At 46.2% G+C, this 23,341-nt stretch overlaps 2 protein-coding genes across 3 annotated transcripts in view; one reads left to right on the top strand and one right to left on the bottom strand.

Annotated features, from left to right (window-relative positions):
- LOC122368703 (xaa-Pro aminopeptidase 1-like) overlaps window positions 1-23,341 on the bottom strand; it is a 65,940-nt gene that overhangs the window by 12,910 nt on the left and 29,689 nt on the right. The window lies entirely within an intron of this gene.
- Window positions 8,213-22,037, top strand: LOC122368705 (SET domain-containing protein SmydA-8-like). Its single transcript, XM_043342903.1, has 4 exons — window positions 8,213-9,628; window positions 18,127-18,253; window positions 19,469-19,587; window positions 21,636-22,037. The coding sequence occupies exons 1-4, from the start codon at window positions 8,465-8,467 to the stop codon at window positions 21,795-21,797; spliced, it is 1,572 nt and encodes a 523-aa protein (XP_043198838.1). The 5' UTR covers window positions 8,213-8,464; the 3' UTR covers window positions 21,798-22,037.

Genomic DNA, 23,341 nt, shown 5'->3' with positions numbered 1-23,341 from the left:
GGCAGAAATGGGGCGCTCCCAACAGAATTTGGGGTCGCCGAACAGGAAAGGGCCGCCCCATTCACAGTAGAAAAAGGTACTCCCCAGCAGCAAAGGCGTGCCCTAACAGAAAAGGTGCACTCCCAGTAGAAGCGGGACGCATCAAGAAGAAGAGGGGCACTTCTAGCAAAAAATGGGCGTCCCAGATAAGTGGGCCGCCTACAGCAAATTGGTCGTTCTTAAAAGAAATGAGGCGACTTCAGCAAAGTGAGCCTCCCCATGACGGATTGGGCGATCCAAGCAGAGGTTGGGCGCCCCCGGGAGAAGTGAGGCATACCAGCATAGGTGAGACGCTTCCAGAAAAGAGGGACATCACCGGGAGAAGAAGCACGCACCAGCAAATGGAGGCCACCTTTTTGCTTATCTCTTTTGCTAACGAAGCGGCGCCAATCTACGACATTTAACCCGCGCCGTGCTAGTGGTCTAAGTTTTCCGTGCCGTGCTGGGGGGGGGGGGGGGTCACGCCCCCTCGTCTAACTCGGCTCTTGGGCCGCGTAGCGACACGCGGTAAGCGGCATTCGAATTTCGAAAGATCGTCCAAAAACAGGACGAAAACAACTCTGTCATTTTTTAGGTCAGGTGAAAGATCAGGTCACCATAGGTCATCAAAAGTAAAATGTTGCCTATTTCAACATTTTTTTTTCGAAACACCGGCACATACCTAACTCGGATACCAATACAGCTATAGTGCAGCGGAAAAGCGCATTCGATAGCCCTTTCAAAGGTGTTTCCGTAACCTGTCCTCAGATATGACGCAAGGTTAACGGTTTAGTCTTCGGAGGGCAAAAACTCTAAAAATAGCCGTTTTACGAATTAACAATGTCTTCCTGTAATAACTTTTGACTCAAGAGAGTCTCGCCGTTACCTTTGCCAGCATCACGTTTCTGTTCGAGACGCGTCGAATGAACAATATGATGACTTTTAAAGGCAATTTTGAGAATTTGACCTCATGTCAAAGTCATGACCTGACCGGGAAAGATCATATTGCATATCAGTCGATCCGTATCGTCGAGCTGAACACAACTGAGTTTTTATCGCTCTAGCATGTATCTATCAAAAGTTATTTACAAAAAAACAGCTGTGAACCTTTCATGACCTGGGATAACCTCTGGAACATAACTAATGAGTGGTCACAGGTGCAATGTTCTTATTAAGTGTGTGAATTTTGTCTGTATCCCAATGCTTGAGATTGTCTAGAATGGCGCTCGTCCAAAAGAGATGCCTTTCAATTTTCTCCCATAGACTTACCTATACATAATAGAGAGGTCGCAAAGCTGACCTGACCTTAGGTCACATATCAAAATTCCGAGATATACCTACATTTCATGAATATTGTTGCTTTCATCAACTGCTGAAAGTTTCAAAGCGATCGTTCAGTCGGTATAGCAATGGTGAGCATTTGAACTTTTTCTAAGGTTAGGTCACGTGGAATAACCTGGTGACCTGACCTTGCATCACCCGGGTCTCACATCTTTACAACATGTGCAGAAAAGATATATGATAACTGATAATGTATACTGAAAACGGCGGCGCTGCGCGCAGCCGTTTTAAACATAAACATATTTATTTACATTTATCAATATATTTATTTACTGAAACATATTTATTTGCGAAAAACCTAGGGGGGACGTGACGTGACAACGCCCCCCCCTCACGGCGTGGGTTTTAAACTCTCGATTTTGACGACGGTTTGGCGCCCTCGGATTGCCAGGTCGCCCCTATTTCAACTTGCCGCCCCCCCTCCCGAAAATTCCTGGATCCGCCACTGTGCGTCACTGAAAAGTGACTTACACCTCTCACCGGCCAGCTGGCTGCATGGTGTAGTGGTGAGCACACTCGCCTCATGATCTAATAACTAGGGTTCGATCCCCGCCGCCGGTCGAACTTTTTGGCGCGTTGTAGGTTAGGTTGTAGGTTTGTAGGTTGTAGGTCTGTAGGTTAGGTTGTAGGTTAGGTTGTAGGTTGTAGGTTTGTAGGTTGTAGGTTAGGTCAGGTGAGGTTAGGTTATGTTTGTTTTTGTTTGGTTTGTTTACCAAGAAGCATCTTCGGGTATAGCGCCTTCCTTTGGTTGGAAAAAAGAAACACGCTCATTAGTCACTGCAGGGCGCAGGCCGTGGTACCGAATGGGAATGTGGGCCGGGTGACGGTGACTCTCTGTTGTGAGTTGTCTCTCACTCTGACTCTGTGCCTGGAATAATCCTTAACCCGCGCCCCGTAGGGGGGGGGGCGAAATGGCCCCCCTGTCCTTTTCGTCGATATCTCCTAAACGGCTAGAGATATCGCCACCAAACTTTCAGGACCCCTCTGAGCATCAATTTTACACATTGTGACCATTTTTTTTTTCCATAGGCTATGATAGATCAGGGTGATAGATTGGCCACAAATGACGTCAGAATGACGTCATGTTCTGCCATTTTCGACCGAAAAAAGACCTTCGCGAGAAGAGCTGTCAGCTGTCAGGCCTACAGCTTTGAAGATACAGAAAAAGGATCAACGGACATAAAAGGTGTAGAATTGACAAGGCTACAAAACTGCTATCTCGGATTTTTGAAACTTTTGAGTTTTGACCCCCAAAAATCAAAAGGGCAATTTTTGGATATATTTGCCAAAAAATCCAAAAAGTTTTTTGGGTTTCGAAAAACCGGAATATATGTGATAGTACCCATAGCACCTACCATCTTCTATCTACATACAAAATTTCAGATCAATATCTTGTTTTTTGGCCAAGTTATAGCGAAAAAACTATTCAAAAATGATGACGTCAAATTTTCAAACTCAATTTTTGGCAATTTTAGACACGTAGAGCAAAACAAAGACCACCATTAGACTCCCCGTGACGAGCTGCATCGAATCAATACCGATTTTATGCAAAAATATCAACTTTGAAATTTGACCTAATTTGACCTGACCTTGACCTGAACTTCACCAAAACGTGACCTAAGCTGGCCCCAAAGGCTGCCTGACCCACATAATCGCATTTGTCATGTAAAATGGACCATAAAAGTTAAAACATGTATCACACGACACTTTCATATTGCGACCCCCAGATGACCCCCAGTGACCTGACCTCTGTGACCTGACCTGGTATCATTGACCTCAGATAGCGAAGTATGTGTTTGACGAACAATGTACCATCGATGGTTTTCAATAACTTACCAATTTACTCGATTTTACAACACATTTCTTGAAATGTCTGTGAACGGTGAAAATCCGACCTTTGACCTGACCTGTGACGTCATCGGTTTGACCTAGGTCAATGAAATTTGGTGACAAGGTAGTTCCCCGGTGGGGCTATCGAACGCCGTTTGAATTTTGAAAATCGGCCGGTAAATTTCCGAGATCTTAGGGGGGGCCGAAACGCCCCCCCCCCCTACGGGTTGTAGGGTCCGCCGATAGCCCTACGGGGCGCGGGTTAAAGGGACCATCCCACCTTAACATTAGTTTTGAGTTGAGATAGCCAAGTTTGCGGCCAGGCTCAGAAACCACCATTTATCCTGGTCGCAACCCCCGCAGCTTTATGGCGTTCAAGAAATTTCTTCCCTTTACTTGCAGGGTGGGACCAGCTTAGTCCCTATCTCTTAACCATTAGCGGTTTTTTGATGACGTCAGCAGTCATTTCAACGCCCGCCATTCCTTGAACCCGAGTTTTGCTGACCTTGAGCTCCCTTTTTTATCAACGTGAAATCCGTCGTCGGCGCTGAGAAAGCCTATTGCTTTTCATTTTAATTTGAATATTAGAAGATACCCACCACTGGAACTTGGACTGATATTATACCAAGGCCGAAGATGATCAAGCTGCCTGCTATATCTGGAGCTTGGTGTTCAACTTCAACATGGAATAAAAAACAAAATATCAAAGCAAACTGGATATGGTACTGCAAGTTAAAGTCCAAAGAAATTTGAAGAGCTGACAATTGACATTCATTCTTTTCCTGCAAGGTTTCCATATGGAGATCACAGTCATACCATGAAGAAATATTTTTGATGTTAACAGTTGAAAGGGGATTTATCTTCCAGTTTTGACGAAAGACGCTGCTGACTGTCTTTGGAAAAGGATGTCGGCAGGAGGTGCAATTGTGCTTGTGAAGTGGTTATAACTGGTCTTTTCACAGTATTAAATTAAATGTGCCATTGCAGCCAAGTGTGTTATCATGTAAGGTAAAATCAAAACTACAATGTTGGTTTTACGAGCATTGAGAACTTGAGAAGGCTGGTAGGTAACACCTGCCTGTGCTCGTAAATCATGCTGCCAGAGTATTCTAAATTAATTTTATCATACACTTTTGTTGTCCAGAATGGTTGCACTATTGTTTGGTATCATATTATTCCATGTAAATATGGTAGTGTAAAGTCTGACCAACATGTTACCAGATTTGAAGCTGTTACGTTACCTAAGTACCTGTTTTTTACTGGCGTGGTGAATGTCACCTGGATTTTGTTTTGAGGTGCAGACCTAGTAACTCTGACTACATGGGTTTGAAGCTATTATCTATTCTGTTTTTACTGGCCTGGTGAATGGCGACTGATGTTGTCCGTGGATGGCACTGAAACAAATTTTGAGTGTTTTGTACAGTGTTTTAATACAATGCTGAGGGCTGAAAGTTGTCTTGTTTAGAGTGGTGAAAGTTCAGGATATGCCAGCCACCATGGTGGGTCAGAGTTAAATGTGTTGCAGTCAGTTCGGCTTCGGCAAGCACACGGATGGGCATACGCATCAAGACCTGCTCTGCCATACTTTCAGCCAATTTTACCTAGGTAAGTCTTTTCTTTTTTCTGCCAAAAGCTATGACATTGTGAATTTCAGCACTGTGGCCTGTGTGTAGCTTTCAGGAAAGCAATTCTAAATAAAGCTCTGATAAAGTGCAAAATCAGCAATGCAGCCCTCTATTACATTTTCTACAACATCTTACTTGTTCCTTGCATGGAGAGAAAAATGCAATGTTATGAATTCGTTTATTCACATAATTTGACAAGCATGCAGTTACCTGCTACTATCACTGCACAAAACAGAGCAGAAAACATCAGTTGATCAAACACAAGACATAACAGAAGTTTACAACATAGGGCTGCCGAACCTGCTTCCTCCACCACAGTTGATGCCATTTCCTAGCCTGGCTTGATGTGAGCACTGAATAGCTGCTTTGTCTAATTACAGCTCACTACCATTCAACTTAAACTACTCTCTTTAAAGTAAGAGTGAGAGCGTTCAGTGTTCATAGCAGCTCGACAGACGACAGACAACAAACATCTTGACAAACCAACCAGTATTTGATTTGGCTAATGATTTATGTGCTTGTTGTATCATGGCCAAACTACTTTAACAGCAATAATCCCTGTTTCATCTTGATCTTGCTTTTATTTCCATTTGAACTCAGATCTTGAAACAATCATCTGAAGTGATATCAGATACTGGCTTCTGTTTCTCTTGAAAGCAAGTTAAAACAACAATGATAAACTAAGGCAGGAGATGTGAGTTGTGGTAGTAGATTTTTGATTCAACATATGTCAACCTTATATTGCTTGAGACCTCTGTGACAGACAAACAAATATTTATAGTATTTTGATAGTTTGGATTCTTGGCTTGATTTAGCAGATCAGCTGTGAACCTTGACTTTGAAATCACATAAATGTCATGGTACCCGAACGAATCCTCGCATGACATTTCTTCGTAGCACAATTTTTCGTCCGCATTTCTTCGTCTACAAATCTTCGTCGGTGCATTTATTTGTCCCTCAATGCTTACTCTTGCATATATTTGCGTTGAAGAAGAAATGCGAACCGATTTTCATATACCCTGGTGCGAGACAAAGTAATGCGATAGGTACGAATAAATGCCCTGACGAAGATTTGCAGACGAAGAATTGCGATACGAAGAAATGCCATAAGAATTGTCCTGGAATCCTTTATTGGCCATCATATATTGACCTTGATAAGATAAACGCATCATTCGCGCAATATTTGTCGCACTTTGATACCAAACTATTGCTTCCAAATGCCGACGTAAAGAAAACCTTTATGTGACGTCATAGAAACAGCGGATTTCCCAAAAAGTAAACAAAAATAAAAGTCTTATATCTCGAAAACGGGTGAATATTTTCCGGTAAAATTTGGTAGATGTTCATTTTCGCTCTTTGTGATTCACGCTACATCACTTTTATGCCAATTCATTAACTTTTTTGAAGGTGGGAGGGTCCCTTTAACCCGCGCCCCGTTGGGTTCTGCCGAGCAACGCGCCCTGTTGGGGAGGGGGCAATTTGCCCCCCCCCCCCCGACCTCGAGAACCACGTAACATAGCGACAAGCAGCAAACGGTGTTGGATAGCCCAAACAAGGCCCCAACTACCTTGTGACCCAATTTCATTGACCTAGGTCAAATCGATGACGTCACAGGTCAGGTCAAATGTCGAATTTTCACCGTTTACAGGCATTTCAAGAAATGCGTTGTAAAATCGAGTAAAAGCATTTCATTGGAAATTGTCGATTGGGAATTGTTCGTCGAACACATCTTTTGCTATTTGAGGTCACTGATACCAGGTCAGGTCACAGAGGTCAGGTCACTGAGGGTCACAATATGAAAATATCATGTGATGCATGTTTTATGGCCCATTTTATATGCCAAATGCGATTATGTGGGTCAGGCAGCCTTTGGGGCCAGTTTAGATTATGTTCTGGTGAAGGTCAGGTCAAGGTCCCCTCCCAAATTAGATCCCCTCGGAAATTTAGTGGTCCCCTCCGTGGCCGAGTCGATTAAAGCGCTGGAATTCGACGCTTAGCCGGTAGTGAGAGCCCGGTTCAAGCCCCGGTGCGGGCGGCCACATTTAGCTCCTACGTGTAATGGCGTGCGTGTCTGTGGCAGGGGCCGCACAGAAGCCAGGTAACGTGAGTGAGCGGAGAAAACCGTGTCCAGTCGTAAGGGCACGTTAAACGTTCGGACAAAATTCTGCCATACAACAGGAATTGCGCGATCGGGTGGTGGGGTCAGGGTCAGCACAACAAGTTATGCTTAGTGCGGGCTCTGATTCCTCAAATCCACCCATTCAACCATTCGGACTAAATTTAGGTATAAAAAATTGGTCAGGTCAAATTTGGTCAAATTTCAACGTTGGTATTTTTGCATAAAATGTCTATTGATTCGATGCAGCTCGTCACGGGGAGTTAAATGGTGGTCTTTGTTTTGCGCTACGTGGTCTAGAATTGCTAAGAATTGAGTTTGAAAATTTACGTCATCAATTTTGAACAGGTTTTTCGCTATAACTTGGCCAAAGAAGGAGGCATCGATCTAAAATTTGGTATGTGGATAGAAGAGCGCAGGCCCTATCACATACATATAATCCGTTTATTCGAAATTCGGAAATTTTTGTTTTTTTTTGCGTTTTTCTTTTAAAAAAATATTCTTATTTTTGGGGGTCAAAATCCCAAAATTTTGAAAATCCGAGACGGCAATTTTGTAGCGCCGTCTTTTTTTCTGCATGACGATGTAAAGAACTTTGAAATTGCTTGGTAACTGTAGGCTGTAGCTTTTGTAAGTGTTTCAAGATTTCATGTTTTTAGCTCATCTTTGCACGAACATGACCGCAGTTTGACCTCAATAACTCCTGACCTAAAGTGACCTGAAACTTGAAATTCTGTGTGAACGTGTAAAATTGATGCCCAGGAAGGTACTGAAACTTGCTATTCAGGAAAAATCACCGGGGGTGGGGGGCAAATTGCCCCTCCCGAACGGGGCCAGGGTTAAGTCTTAACACAAGGCATTATATGGTTTCACCTCTTCCTTGTGGCTTCACCAGAGTCGAGTCATTTCTGAACTCTAAAGAATTCTTTAGGAGTTAGGTATTATTTAACTCCTATCATTCTGAACTCAACGAATACCTACTAATTACTTATCGATTCACTTCGAGAAGAGGATTTAGGTATACCTAAGTATTGTCAGGCTTCGAATCTCGATCCAATCACTCCAATGGGTGCAGGTCACAGCCTCATGCTTTAGCGACCGTTCACTTCATTTACGGCAGAGAAACGGGACGCATGTTGCAGTGTCGTCATTATCCACATTCTACACCCGTTCGTCCTCCGACATTGCTGGCATCGCGTGGCACGAGCCGCATGGGCCAGCTCGCTATTTTTGGCTGCTTCGTGACGCCCGCGCCGGTGGCAGGAAGGACCAACGGCACGCTGGCTGCCGCTCAAATCTCGCCCTTGTCGCCGCGGGCCGGCGGTGCAGGCCGGTCTCTGCGCCTGCGTCGGCCCCGACGCGGCGCGTGGCCGGGCGACGGCTCTCTCGAAAGGACGGGAAGCGATTCGTGTGCTACATACGGTCAGCTCAGAGGGTTATAACTCCACAGAGCGACTATCAGGCTCGGCGCTCGGAGCCAGTGGCGTGCCGGCGGCTTGTGTGTAGCGTGTGAGTTTAGGTCGGCGCGGTGACTATGTCCGATCGGCGGTGCGCTGTGTGTGCCTCGCCGGCTGCCTCCGGGTGCAGCGGCTGCCACGCCGTCTTCTACTGCGGCAAACCGCACCAGAAGGCCCACTGGAAACAGCACAAGCCGGCCTGTGTGCCGTACAAAATCGCCGAGAGCCCGGAGCTGGGCCGCCACCTGCTGGCCACCCGCAACATCCGGCCGGGCGAGCTGGTGCTCCGAAACGCGCCGCTAGTGGTCGGCCCCAAGCAGTTCTCGGACGCGCTGTGCCTGGGCTGTCTGCGGCCGCTGGGGCCCAGCGTGCACCTGTGCCAGTGCGGCTACCCGATGTGCTCGCCGCAGTGCGCCGCCGCCGCCGTGCATCAGCCCGAGTGCGAGGCGACGCGCCGCTCGGGCCGCCGGCTGGAGGTGGACGTCACCGTCAGCCCGAACCCGCACTACCAGGCCGTGACGGTGCTGCGCTGCCTGGCGCTGCGCGGCACCGACGCCTGGCGCCAGCTGCAGCAGCTGCAGGCCCACGAGCAGGAGCGCCAGCTGAGCGGCCGGCACGCCGAGCTCGACGACCACGCGCTCCAGTTCCTGCACTACCTGGGCGTCGACGTCTCGCCGCAGGAGGTGTACCAGATCTGCGGCGTGCTCGACGTGAACGGGTTCGAGGGGCCGCTGCACCGCGCCGTGGGACTCTACCCGCGCGCCGCGCTGCTCGAGCACAACTGCTCGCCCAACACGACGCGCACGTTCGAGGAGGACCTGACGCTGGTGTTGCGCGCCAGCGTGCTCATCCCCAAGGGCAGCCACATCACCACCAGCTACGCGGACCCGCTGTGGGGCACCGACAACCGGCGCTACTTCCTGCGGCAGACCAAGTACTTTGACTGCACGTGCCGGCGGTGCGCCGACCCGACCGAGTGCGGCTCGGAGCTGAGCTCGCTGCGCTGCCCCGACTGCAGCGACGGCCTGGTGCGCTGCACGGCGCCGCTGGAGCCGGCGGTACCCTGGCGCTGCTCCCAGTGTCCGCGCGAGCTCTCGGCCACCGAGGTGGTGCAGATCATGCAGCACATCGGCGAGCAGCTGGTCAACGTGGAGAAGGGCAGCGTGACCGCGGCGGAGACGTTCATCCGCGACTTCACCACCGTCCTGCCGCCGACACACTTCTACATGTGCGACATCAAGGTCCGTCTGGCCGGGTCTGGATAGTACCATTATAGTGTATTAAGTAATAAATAAGTGTAATAAGTTATTTTTTACACCATGATAGTACCTTCCTACGATGTGTGACATAGTTATTGCCCAGTCTCTGTAAGCAGTTATTCACATTTAAAACCAAGTAAAAAAAAAAAAAGATAAATGACAACAGTTTCGAGAGCTGGGTCGGAGGCTCTTCCTTTGTCAATTCAGTTTAAGTGTTTGCGTCCCGCTCCCATACCCGCATACCTACTGCTAATTGTATGCATGTACCCATAACCCACGTAAGTACATAGCCACTCTCCTCCCATCCCTCTAACATAAGCAATAAACAAGAATAAATACGTCTCGAATCACGCGATCTCTCTGCGCTGGATACAAAGGCTACCAGATTTGAGATTGAGGATTGCATGCATCCTATTCCTTACCCAGATCGTGCTATGCGCATGGGACCTTCTATAGAAGCACGCAATGCTAATCCCTGTATCAGATGAACTGTATAAAATGTTCATGTCTGTTGACGTGCCTAACTATGTAACTACACGTTCTTTGTGGTATTATTTTGCTATTATAATTTTGTCATCCACTCTGAGCCTTATTATAAAGTCATCGTCCTCTGTTCAATTGTGTATGTAGGTATGTACTACCACGAAGACCGCAAACCACTGGTTATATGAAATGACGCTTATCATGAATGAACGACAGTTCTATGGAAAAGAGATGGGCACCGACAGCATCATTAGCTTATCCTGTAGGAATGCAGTGTGAATGGATTGGGAAACATGTGATTATAATATGCATTAAACCGCGAGTAGGTAGTCGAGCCGATAGGCGAGACGTTAAAAAAATCTTTCTACGAGCGGTTTAACAATTTTATCCCGTACCGCCGATATTTTTCGGGCGCTTAACCCGGCAGGCGGTGGGCCTCCCGGGCCCCGGCCACCTTCCGCGCGGTGAGGGGCTTTTTGCCCCCCCCCCCCCTCGTATCTCCAAAACTATTAGATTAATCCGTAAAATACGAACGGCATTCGATAGCCCTGTCAAATTTGTGAGAGGAACTCCGACTTCGGGGTCACCGATGACGTCACAGGTCACGTCAAAGATTAAATGTTTTACCGTTCACGGGTCTTCTAGGGAATGCGCTATAGCATTGAGTAAAATGCATTTTATCGAAGAGCAGCGATAGGGCGCAAGCTGCCTAGTACATATGTTGCTATTGGAGGTCACTGATAATACCAGGTCAGGCCACAGGTCAGATCACCAAGGGTCAGCGCATGAACCAACTTCACTAGGGCTGTGCGATGCATTCAAAATTCAAATGCCATTTGAATTTTGAATGTGATTTGACTGAGATCCGTGATCGAAAATTCATCACTTCTGTATTTGACTTTTTGTAGAAAAATATATATCTTACCCAACATACATTTTCAAGGAGAGGTCATTCAGAAAGTATCTCAATGGTGTTGGCTATAAAACCATCTGGTACGGTTTAGGTCACTTTCTGGTGGAGGTCAGGTCAATGTCAGGCCAAAAAAGGTCAAATTTCAAAGATGATAGTTTTGCATAAAATGGGTATTTATTCGATGCAGCTCGTCACGGCGAGTCTAATAGTGCTCTTTGTGTTGCGCTACGCATGGTCTAGAATTGCAAAGAAAATTGAATTTGAAAATTTCTCATCAATTTTAAACAATTCTTTTTTTTTGCTATAACTTGGCTAAGAAGAGGTATCGATCTAAAATTTGGTATGTGAATAGAAGTCGATAAAGGCTATTACATGCATTTCGTTTTTTTCGGAAATTGATTTTTTGGAGTTTTTGGCTATTATATATTTTACGTTTGGGGGTCTAATTCCTTTTTTATCACACTGTGTAAAAGTTATGCTTGGGAGGGTACTGAAAGTTTGGTGACGATCGGCGCAGCTGCTCTGGAAATATACCGAAAAAAAAACTAAAAAGGGGAGTCGGCAAAAATGCCCCCTACACCGCCTGCTAGGATCATTGTAAAAATACATCTTATATAAAAATATGACATATTTCAGCAGAGCCAGAGCAGAGACAAAGAGAAGCAGGGACACCGGACAGATAAAGCCTTGAAAACGGTCCAGAAAATGTATGTAATGTCTGAAATCAACAGGCTCATTGAAGATCAAGTCCCAAAAACAACTAAAATAAAGGGAAGTGATGTTTCATTGCGTTTCACTGCGCATACTGGTGAAAACAACAAGGCGGTCAAATGGCGGAAGTGTCTACTAGACGTTTAACAGTTTGTTATCTCGCACCGTAGACAGTGTTTCCAATTGCTTCACGTGCAAAGAGAGAAAATTATCAGATGTCTAACGCGTGTAGCTGATTTGTTAAACGTCTAGACGGTTAACAACCTGTCAAACGTCTAGTAGACATTTCGTCTACTCTGAAATGTGTCGCATTTTTATATAAAATGCATTCTTTTACCTTTAAGCGCCCGGAAGATATCGGCGGTACGGGATAACATTATCAAACCGTTCGTAGGAACAAAAATCTTTTAAACGTCTCGCCTAGCGGCTCGACGTCTAAAAGATCTGTTCTACCTACTCGCGGTTTAATATATATTAATCGTCACTATATAGACCAAGGCCGTATATTAGGCTATAGACGTTTAACCCTCGCCCTGGCAGGGGGGGGGGGGGTCGATGCGACCCCCCCTAAGGTTTTTCGAAGATAGCCCAAATTTGGCACAGCCTATGGGGCAACCTTTTCACATATGACCTGAAAATTTCAGGTCCGGGTGACCTTGGGTCAGGTCACCAGGTCAGAAAAACCGGTACAAGGTCATGGTCAAATTTCAATTTTCTTTTTGCACCTGTCCAACTCACAGTTTTCGACTGATTTCCTTCAAACTTTCAGGATGTGCTAAGTTCACCGAGTTGTATAACATATAGTCCGGCTTTTTTGAGGTCACTGACCTGAGGTCAGTTAGAGGTCATTACGTCGTAATGTTAAGCCTATGGGAAAATACTAAATTCGGAAAATACTGGAGATATCCGCTTCGTTCTATCACTTTTGTGCTTTGAAACCACGGTACTTAACAGCAGGTCACTTGGTGCTTCTTTGTTTGGTGTACTTATCCATGGGTCAGGTCAAATGAGGTCAACTGAGGTCAAATGACGTTTTTGCTAATAACTTGGCACATAATGACGCTAGAGCTTAAAACATGGTATCATTGTGTTCCTGGTGATCAGCCGAATCGAATGATATGCGATATGATGCAATTTGGTTAACTTGAACTTAATTTATTAATTTAAGTTTACTTAAAATTTAAGAAAAACTTTAAGTACATTTAAGCAAGATGAAAAGTATATCATTCGACGCGCCTTGACGTGCTGAGTTCACTGGTGCTTTTCTTTTTGCTCTATCTTAATTAGATCAAAAGTTATAAGGGAAAAACTTTTGACCTGTTTTTAGCGAAATTTTCGCATTTAAACCCCCTAAAACCCCCCTAAATATTGACCTAGAGCAACCAAATATGCACAGAGGCGAGAACTCCAGGGGGCCCACCTACCTACCAAATTTGGTGTTTCTAGGTGCCATAGGAGCCAATCGCGAGGGGGTCGCATCGACCCCCCCCCCCCCCTGCCAGGCCATGTTATGAAAAATGCCCTGCCAGGGCGAGGGTTAACAAATCAGTTACACGGCGTCTGATAATTTTCTCTCTGTGCATGTGAAGCAGTTGTAAACACTGTCCACGGTGGGGAATAATAGCCGTTTTCACGACGGCCATCTGGTACACATTTGGTGCACATCTGGTACAGATTAGGTGCAGATCTGATTCTGGTCAAATCAGGTTCAGTGTGTCTCTTAGCAGCTATCAGCTAGGGTTGCTTTAATTGCTTATATGCCTCTGCTTTGTCATATTATCAGAGAGCATCATCGATTAAAACACTGAAATAAATTCATAAAATGAAGATATTTGCTGTAAAAGAAATTAGGTGCAGATTTGGTCAAATCAGGTGCATTCGCCGGATAGCCCGTCGTGAAAACGGCTAATATATGTATATTAAACCGCGAGTAGGTAGACCAATCTTTTAAACGTCAAGCTGATAGACGAGACGTTTAAAAGATTTTTCTACCAACGAGCGGTTTAATGATTTTGTCCCGTACCGCCGATATGTTTCGGGCGCTTAATGGTAAAAAAATACATTTTATATAAAGAAATACGACATAATTCAGACTAGACGAAATGTCTACAGACGTTTAACAGTTTGTTAATCGATTAAACGACATCTGATAATTTTCCCTCTTTGGACGTGAAGCAATGGTAAACACTGTTTACGGTGCGGGATAAGTTTACTTATCCCGCACCGAAGACAGTGTTTACAATTGCTTCACGTGCAAAGAGAGAAAATTAATGTCGATTAAATAATTAATAATAAATTAATAAATAATAATATTAATAAATAATAAATTAAATAAAATTATGTTCTAGTAATCTTGGATTAACTGATTTGTTAAACGTTAGTGACGATTAACAATCTGTCTCTGCTTCTCTTTGTCTCTGGCTCTGCTGAAATATGTCGTATTTCTGATAAAAGATGTATTTTTTATGCCTTTAAAGGGACCCTCCCACCTTAACATTAGTTTTGAGTTGAGATAGCCAAGTTTGCGGCCAGACTCAGAAACCACCATTTATCCTGGTCGCAACCCCCGCAGCTTCATGGTGTTCAAGAAATTTCTTCCCTTTACTTGCAGGGTGGGACCAGCGTGGTCCCTATCTCTTAACCATTACGGGAATCTGATGCCGTCATCAGGCTTTCGAACGTCCGTTAAATGTTTGACTAAAACGTTTTGTAGCGCGCGGTGGTATATGCTGCTTTGCGCGCAACAAATGCCGCACTTTCAAATAAAGTCGCTAGGAACAGCGGAGATCCCAAAAAGTAAACAAAAGTAAAAGTCTAATACCTATCTTGAAAACCGGTGAATATTTTTCGATGAAATTTGGTAGATATTCGTTTTTGCTCTTTCTGAACCGAGCGACATCACTTTCATGCCAATTCATTAACTTTTTTGAAGGTGGGAGGGTCCCTTTAAGCGCCCGAAAGATATCGGTGATACGGGATAAAATTATTAAACCGCTCGTAGGTAGAAAAATCATTTAAACGTCTTGCCTTTCTACCTACTCGCGGTTTAATATATATTAACGGATATCTGCACTGGCTACATCGGATGCGTGATGTCTTAACAACTGGTGTACGCACTTTATTTATTCACTTATTTACATATCAATTTATTTGTTTATTCATTCTTTTGTTCAGTCATAAATTCACTCGCTTATTCTTTTATATTTCTTTGCCTACATTTAAACCTATTACTGGTAAGGGGGGGGGGGAGAATCGGCCCCCTCGTTTTTTTTTTTTTTTTTTGCTTTCGACGGAAAACGACTAAACCTTCGCCCCAGTGGGGGGGGGGGCATATGTTACCACCCTGTCGCGTTTTTTGCGTGTGAATAAAAAACCGCGGCGCGTAGCGCCGTGCCGCTTGGAATAGCTTTTTGCGCATCAATTTTGGACAATGTGTGAAATTTTTGACCCCAGGTCATGTCAGGTCAGGTCACCAGGTCAAGTTAACTGACCAAGCCTAAAAAAGTTTGCAATCATGTCCAGCCTGCAGTGTTTGTCAGAGAGGTTTTAAACTTGGTGGATTGCATGATGTTATGGGTGCCTACAATTTGTTTATCTCGAATTTTGTATATGCATGACCTAAGGTCAGGTCAGTAGCGTGACCTTTCCATTATAAGTCAATGGAGAAAAACGAAAATGCCTCTAGATCCGTGTGTACGCATAGGAACAGTCCAAATGTTTCAGAATCACAATGATTTGGACCACCCGTGACGACCAAGGTGTCTTTTTTTTTTGCTGATAACCTCTAGAAAGGTCATCCGAGGTCATTTGAGGCTACAAGCAGCTTTTTGCCAATAACTCTCGATTGGAAAGAGATAGAACACTGGGGTTACCCTAATTGTGTTTGTCTTGCCGAAACGCATCGACTGATATGCAACATGACCTTTTCCGGTCAGGTCATGACCTTGACCTGAGGTCAAATTTTGAAGTTGACCTTTCAAGGTCAAATTATAGTTCATTCGACGCGTCTCGGCGAGAGGAACACGATTCTGGCAATAGAAAAGTCCTAGATTTTTTAATCAAAAGTTATTGTCGAAAAACGCTTTTCGTAAAAACAGCTATTTTTGGAGTTTTTGCCCTCTGGAGGCTAAACCGTTGACCTAAGGTCATTTTTGATAATGACCTTATCAAAAGAAGAGTTCAAAAGCTATGGATTGCTTTTCCCAGTGTTCTTCTAGCTATCATAGTTCCTGAGATAATGGCATGTTTTCTGAAAAATATAATGACAATTCGCAAATTATGACCTTTAATGACCTCTAGTGACCCCAATATTGCTCTAAGAGGAAAAATGACTGAAATACTTTCAAACGCACGCATCAACAGCTATCGACTGCTTTTACCGCGTCTTTCTAGCCCTCTTAGTTTTTGAGTTAGAGGTGGGTCGTAACATGTGCCCCCCCCCCCCCGCCCACTAGGGCGAAGTTGGCTGAGACCGCCACTGGGGCGCGGGTTAAGCTAGGGACTCGGAATTCGGTGACTTTTCCTTGCTATTCATTAGGCACATTGTGTCAATATTTCTAGCTTGCGCTAGGCGCCTCTAGGACGAGTTTCTCAGGGGTAGTTTTGGCCCAGCTTTGACTGTTTCGACATTTGCCGCTAAGCAGCGACTTACTTAGGTTTGTACTGGTGATCAGTGGCACCATCCGTCATATGTATGCACCTTAAGACTATGTGACGTCATTTTACAACGAAAATATTTGAATAGGCAAATCCAGGTACCTGAGAAAGGGGGTAACATCAATGTACTTTCCCCCGTCCTAGCGTGCCTGAATCCGCCTATGCTCGAAAACGTGTATTTTGTGCTCATGTTGCGTATTTTACATGATATATGACACATTATGTCATAAGACACATGATATACCATGACAAAAACTCAAAACATCATCCCAAGTTAGCTTACCTGAATGACGAATCCGCCTATGATTTTTTAAATATCCAAAATACCGGGATATATATGAGGGCCCAGTCCATGAAGAAGGGACCCCTGAAGTTTCAACAAAATCGGTCAAAAAATAAAGAAGTTATAGCATTTTTAGTGATGAGGTGTAAAACGCGATTTTTTTAAAAATGTTTCTTCCAGGACCCCTAATTTTGAACTTTTTTTTACTTTTTATAGTTAATCTAAAAGTTGACGATGAAAGCAATCGAATGGCGTTTGTCTCATTAAGATCGGACATTTAGTTTTCGAGATATCAAGGGGGGGGGGCGAATCGATCCCCCTCCACCAGTTAACGTAGTCCAGAAAGTCCACCAATAATATTAAAGGGTTTCTTGGACAAGAAGTGAGTTTATATTGCAATGCCTTTACGGGCAATGTAAACTGAAAGCAAATATCGCCCGTGGACATTCACATGAACATATGCCATTAAACATATTTTAACGAAGCTGGCGATAATAGCCGTTTTCACGACGGCCATCTGGTCCACATTTGGTGCACATCTGGTACAGATTAGGTGCAGATTTGGTCAAATCAGGTTCAGTGTGTCTCTTAGCAGCTATCAGCTAGGGTTGCACTAATTGCTTATATGCCTGCTTTGTTATATTATCAGAGAGCATCATCGATTAAAACACTGAAATAAATTCATAAAATGAAGATATTTACTGTAAAAGAACTTAGGTGCAGATTTTGTCAAATCAGGTGCATTCGCCGGATAGCCCGTCGTGAAAACGGCTATTATAAATACGAATATGTATTATCTAAAGTCGTTATTTTTCCTCCTTTCGACGTAGAAAGCATTTGGGTCAACACACGACAGAATCGCTATACTAGCCGTTTTCGCGACGGGCATTGACAAATGCAACTAACTTGATCAATCTGCACAAACCTTTTAAACAAATATGTTCAGATCATGAATTTAATTTCAGTGTTTTACTCGATGATAATGTCTAAAGAATAAAAATGAGGAACACAAGCATCTTTGCAACCCAAACTGATAACTTTTAAGAAAACAAAATGAACACAATTTGACCAAATCTGCACCAAATCTGCACCTAATGTATAACACCAAATGTGTACCAGATGGCCGTCATGAAAACGGCTATTGTTTCGTGTCGTAAGTATGTACAGTCTGTCTTAAAAGTACCGCGCAAAGTGGCGGTGGATCCATCAAGCCTGACCGAGAAAGAGCCTGCTTTGATTTGAAAGTCACCGACCAATTGACCTAGGGAATGGACGAGGATGTCAATTGCTTCGGTGACCCAAATTTAGCAGGCCATTCCTCAGTCAGGCTCGATGGATCCACCGTCACTTTGCGCGGTACTTTTAAGACAGACTGTACGTTTGTTTACTTATTTGACCATTATTCGGATGTGCCGCCGTTCCTTTTTTTTCCAGACTGCGTTGTGTATGCTGTACGGGAAGGAGAAGGAGGAGGAGGACGCCGTGCTGACAGAGGCAGAGGCCAAGAGGAAGGAGGAGCTGGCCCGCGAGCTGCTGGACGTGCTACAGAAGGTGTACCCAGGTCAGCTGCAACGCACAGAGGGGCCATCTCTCAGTGACCTCGATCGCTCATCTCAGAGACAGTCCAAACCGGATCGCGATAAGATCTGTTGATGCATCTACCGTCCACACTCGTACGGCACTGATCGAAGGCAAACGTGCATGCTCTTTGATGATAAAGCTCCATTCTGCGATATGCCCGGGTTGCAGAGCAAAAACGGCCGCTGTGTACAGTCTGTCTTAAAAGTACCGCGCAAAGTGACGGTGGATCCATCAAGCCTGACCGAGAAAGGGCATGCTTTAGTTTGAAAGTCACCGACCAATTGACCTAGGGAATGGACGAGGATGTCAATTGCTTCGGTGACCCAAATTTAGCAGGCCCTTCCTCAGTCAGGCTCGATGGATCCACCGTCACTTTGCGCGGTACTTTTAAGACAGACTGTACATATAGCACGGCCGCTCGGGCGGTCCGCCGCGGCTGCCGGCCGGGTTGGAGCCTTGACGTGTATCGGAGTGATCTGAGGCTCCGGCGGGCGGGCTGCCGTTACACTCGGTGGTGCTGTGAGGAGACCGGGGTAGGGATTGGTGCCGAGGTCACTACCGGTTGTCCTGTCTCCAGCGAATGGCAGCGGTCCAGTCAGTACAGCTTACGTATCTGGTTATAGATGTCATATTCGTCCGATCTCCTGCAAATGTCCTACGGGACCCACGCTATTGTGTATTGCAGCCATGGACGGCAGCACATTGACCACAGTAAACCGGGCCCCAGCCAGTTCCGACTTCTGAGTCTGTTTCAAAGAAACAGCACCACTAAATTTGTCAAAATGTCTAGCCATCTCGTTTGCGCTACTTCGAGCGAAAAGCCGCGGCGCTGGCCTCCCGCGATGGATTTGTGCCGCATCCGGCCGCTCCTGCAGGTATTTTGTCGCGTCTCAAGGACAGGCCGTAAACTCTCGGCTTAGCCACGGTCCTTCCATGTCACGATCGCTCTCAGCTGTTAGTAATGCTTATAGAGTGGGCTGGCTTCGCAGAGTTGCAGTGCACTTGTCACTTGCGGAACTTCCATGGTCATTGAATATGAAGTCATTTTGAGACGTTTTATTGTGTGCAGTTTATAAACATAATTGCACTGAACAGATTTTCAAGGCTGGTCAGTGCCATTACCGGCTGCCGCGCTGTATCTACAAGGACTCAGTATAAACCAGCTGGTGACCCGAGGACGTATTTGTTCCCCCAGGCCAGAGTCGCCTGCGCGGCGTGCTGCTCTACGAGCTGCAGACGGCCATCCTCCGCAAGGCGCAGATCGACGTCGAGGGTGGCCGCCTGAAGGCGCCAGAGTGGAGGACGCTGGCTCAGGTGAGCGTCGATACCAACCAGATTACCTACCATCGCAGTGCCACTTGGAAAGCATGTCCTGCACTTAAAACTAGCGTAGGTAATATGCGTCTACTCGTATAAAGATCGAGGTTAGCATAAATAGTCCTACCTTAACCGTCTCATCGTTCGAGCCGCCGAATGAGTATTAAAGAAGCCGAGTCAATATTCGGGAGTGCTGTTGAAAGCATTAGGACGATAGAAAATGTAAAGGGCAGAAGCCGTATGTGTGATTGCGGAATTGCGTAGTTTTGCTGTGTGTCATGTCGTATCTGACATGATCTCGATTGTTCGTCTACTGAATTCCATCCCCCTGGGAGTGCCCTCGGACGCCGCTGCCCGTATCATATTTCACCGGATTATGAGACGTGTCATGTAAGTTGTAACATGAGCGGGTGCAGGGCGCCACGTCGTACATCCGCCAGTACATGGTTTATCTGCTCACTAATCTCAGGCTCCGACCGACCGACAGATTTGTTGCCTCTTCGTTGGAACTTGCAGTAAAGCTGTTTGACATTGTTTCAGTGTTCAGTTTGGCAGTACGTTCCTGATTCGGCGCCGGTAGCCGACAGGTGAAATGTGGTACGGAAGTTTAAAAGTTTAAATTTAGATTCGATACCATGATCCGTTATCACCTGGTCGGTGTATCTAGACGAAGGACATGGCACACGACTGCGGATTGTTGTATATTAGGTTGCATCGGTGGACAGGGCCAGTTGTGAGATGTCGGTTGGTAGATCGGTTGCGGTGGCGCCCGCTCATCTCCAGGACTAGGACCGGCTGGCTGACCTAGAAGCCGCCTCGGCTGCTCAGGACCTGTCGGACCGTTCCGCGGGTGCTCCGTTTGACGGTCACGCAGGTGTGAGGCTCGCTCAGAGGGATCATTTGTCAGGTGACACGGTGATTTGTCATTGAAGCCGTCCACCGTTCGTCACTGTAGACCACGGTCACCGCTCTCACGGCCACACGGTAGAACGTGTGTCCTGTCCTCCGCCATCATGACAGGCCAAAATGAGGGCATTGGTGACAAGACCCTACATTTGGTGATTTCTCTGATCATAGAACATGCCTGAGTAGTGAGTATTTCACTCCAATTCATAATGGACAACATTTACCACTATTGGAAAGTATTTGAATTTCGTTGAGCAGCTTACGAATACCGCGAAATAATAATTTCGTCCAACGGTATTTTGTTCAAACGTTCACTTTTATCTTGACTTTTATTTGGTTTGATTTCAAATAAAGCACATACCTAGGTAGAAGGGATTCGGAGCTACGCAGGTACTTCTTGAGACGACTTTCGCATATTTTTGTCTCCTATGTGTGAAGGCAGGACTAATGCTTTTCTCATGTTTTCGATAAGAAGCTTTCAGCTCTGGGATAAATAGTGTGCAGTGCAACGGCGCTGTATTATGACAAGGCAGCAAAACCACGGATTTAGCTATTTGCTGCCCTTTATATTCTCTCATAGAATGAATCATGCTGTGATGGTAGCACATATTTTCACACCGGTCGCGGTGAATTAAACGGCCATCTTCCCACTGCTCTCCCACCTTGAGTACGTATTACGCACGGTGTACAGTTGACCTCAGAATGATGTTCCACTTCTAAGAAGCCTTCAGTTCACTGGAACGCTAGGTTGTGCCGTTTATCACGCAGTTAAGCGTGTCAATTTCGAGCTTTGGGTCGTAACATTTACCCGTGAGCTCAGCCCGTGCGATGCGGTACAGCCTACCACTCCAGGCAACTGATTGTGAAAAGTGGAACATCGTTCTCTAGTCAACTGCACTACGTAGTACGTACCGACCCCTCCGACCTCCGTTTGACTTCAGATCCATGCACCCGTCATTCTGACCTCTCTATCTATCCCTCTGATCTCAGAACCCGCCCATTTGACCAATGCATGGGTCCCTCAGATTTCAGATTTCTGTACCGGGTCCCTATGACTCCTGACTGACTTCTGTGTCGGCTTCTCCATCTGACCTCTGGCCCCTGCACCGCCCCCTCTGACCTCTGACCCCCGCCCCCAGACGTGTATGGGCTACCTGGAGGAGTGTGTGGCCATCCTGGAGCGCGAGCCGACGGTGACCACGGAGCGCCACCTGGCGGCACAGGCGGCAGGAGAGCTGGAGGCGCTCACCAAGGTGCTGGCCGTGGCCGGCTACAAGGCCGTCATGGCCGGCGACGTCTGAGCGCGTCCGTTCACGGCTCAGTGCCGTCTGATCGCGTCCGTCCGTTCAGCGTACCTACCGGCACTGATCGGGAGTCGGGCGCTGAGCTGGCCAGGGGCCCTGAGATGAGGGCAGCAGAGACGGGATAGGTTTTGCTAAAAATCGGCCAGAGATTATCAGTCGGAGCTTTGTGATTTGTTTTTACATTTTGAAATACGATTTTTGGAAAGTTGTGAACTTTGAATAAATGATGATGTGTTGCATATGAATGTGGATTGTTTGAGTTTTTCGTACTGGTACGTTTGACTACTACATAAGTCCTAAGCGCCGTCTTCTGACTTCCGTCTTCGCTATTTGCTTTAGGTACCCATATTTGAGTTTGTCATGAATACCGACCCCATGGGAGAATGCTGTAACTAAATATGACAACATTCACTTACGTACGAGTATGTATGCACATCGTGCAATTGGGCTGATTCTGATTCTGCTGAATTTTGCATGCTGATTCTGGTGAAATAAGTGCTGATGCTAACTGATCACTGCTAACTGATGAGTCTATTCTATCTACCGACGCCTTCGGCTTAAATAAGCTTATCTCTTTAGTATAGGCAGCGATAGTTGTTAGGGCGGCCTTTACCTAATTTTAATGGAAGCCGTGCTTCTTCACATTTTTCCTGTATGAATGCATAGTACGCCTTCAGCTGTTAATCCTGTTAGCGGCCTTACCACACCTACCTACATATGTATGAACGTACTCTTACGTGCCTCCACTGATATACGCTATACCCACTGAATGTTCCGACTCACCGGCGCGGGGGCCGCTCGGACCGGTACCGATGCGGAGCCGATGGACAAAAAGTCCCAGACAGATGCGGGCAGAATGTCGAGCCACCACGGCATCGGTCGGGTGCCGGGCGGCGCCGCTGCTCTAGCCGGTGGCCACAGGCTTAGAGACCCGAATCGAACCTCGCCTCTTCGCGTTCCGAGACCGTTCAGAGCCCGTGCCATCCTCCTGTCTTATCAGGCGCATTGGGTAGAAATGTGACGCCGCGCGGGGCTCCGTGTATGACGCCGCGCGGGGCTCCGGGTATGACGCCGCGCGGGGCTCCGGGTATGACGCCGCGTGGGGCTCCGGGTATGACGCCGCCCAATGCACAGCGGGCGGGGCGTTTTTACGCGCGTTGCGGAACACTGCGGACGCCGGACACGCGTTGACTCTCAAGGACGCTTGGATGGTCGTCGACTGTGGTTATGATGGATGAGGAGATTCCGTGATGCTCAATGCACTACTGGATGAAATGGCTGTATGCTGCGCCAGAACCGTCCTGCCCAAGTGACGGCCCGAACCGTCCTGCATACTGATCACGGCCTAAGGTGACACTACAAAAGGAGAAAGAATAACGCTGATTACTCTTTGTTAAAATCTGCATTTAGCAGCTAAATTTTAGTCTCAGTAATGAATCTTTGCATGTCGTTTCTTGCATTTCAACGATTAGCTCACGTTTCAGTAGGTACTAGGATTGTGCTGTACGTGCTGATGCACGTTACACAACAGTGCCCTGTGA

Source organism: Amphibalanus amphitrite, unplaced genomic scaffold (genome assembly GCF_019059575.1).
Source record: "Amphibalanus amphitrite isolate SeventyFive unplaced genomic scaffold, NRLGWU_Aamphi_draft 000969F_arrow, whole genome shotgun sequence".
NCBI lineage: Eukaryota > Metazoa > Arthropoda > Thecostraca > Balanomorpha > Balanidae > Amphibalanus > Amphibalanus amphitrite.
Note: the sequence above shows the minus strand (reverse complement) of the source record. Positions and strands in the feature narration are given on the sequence as shown.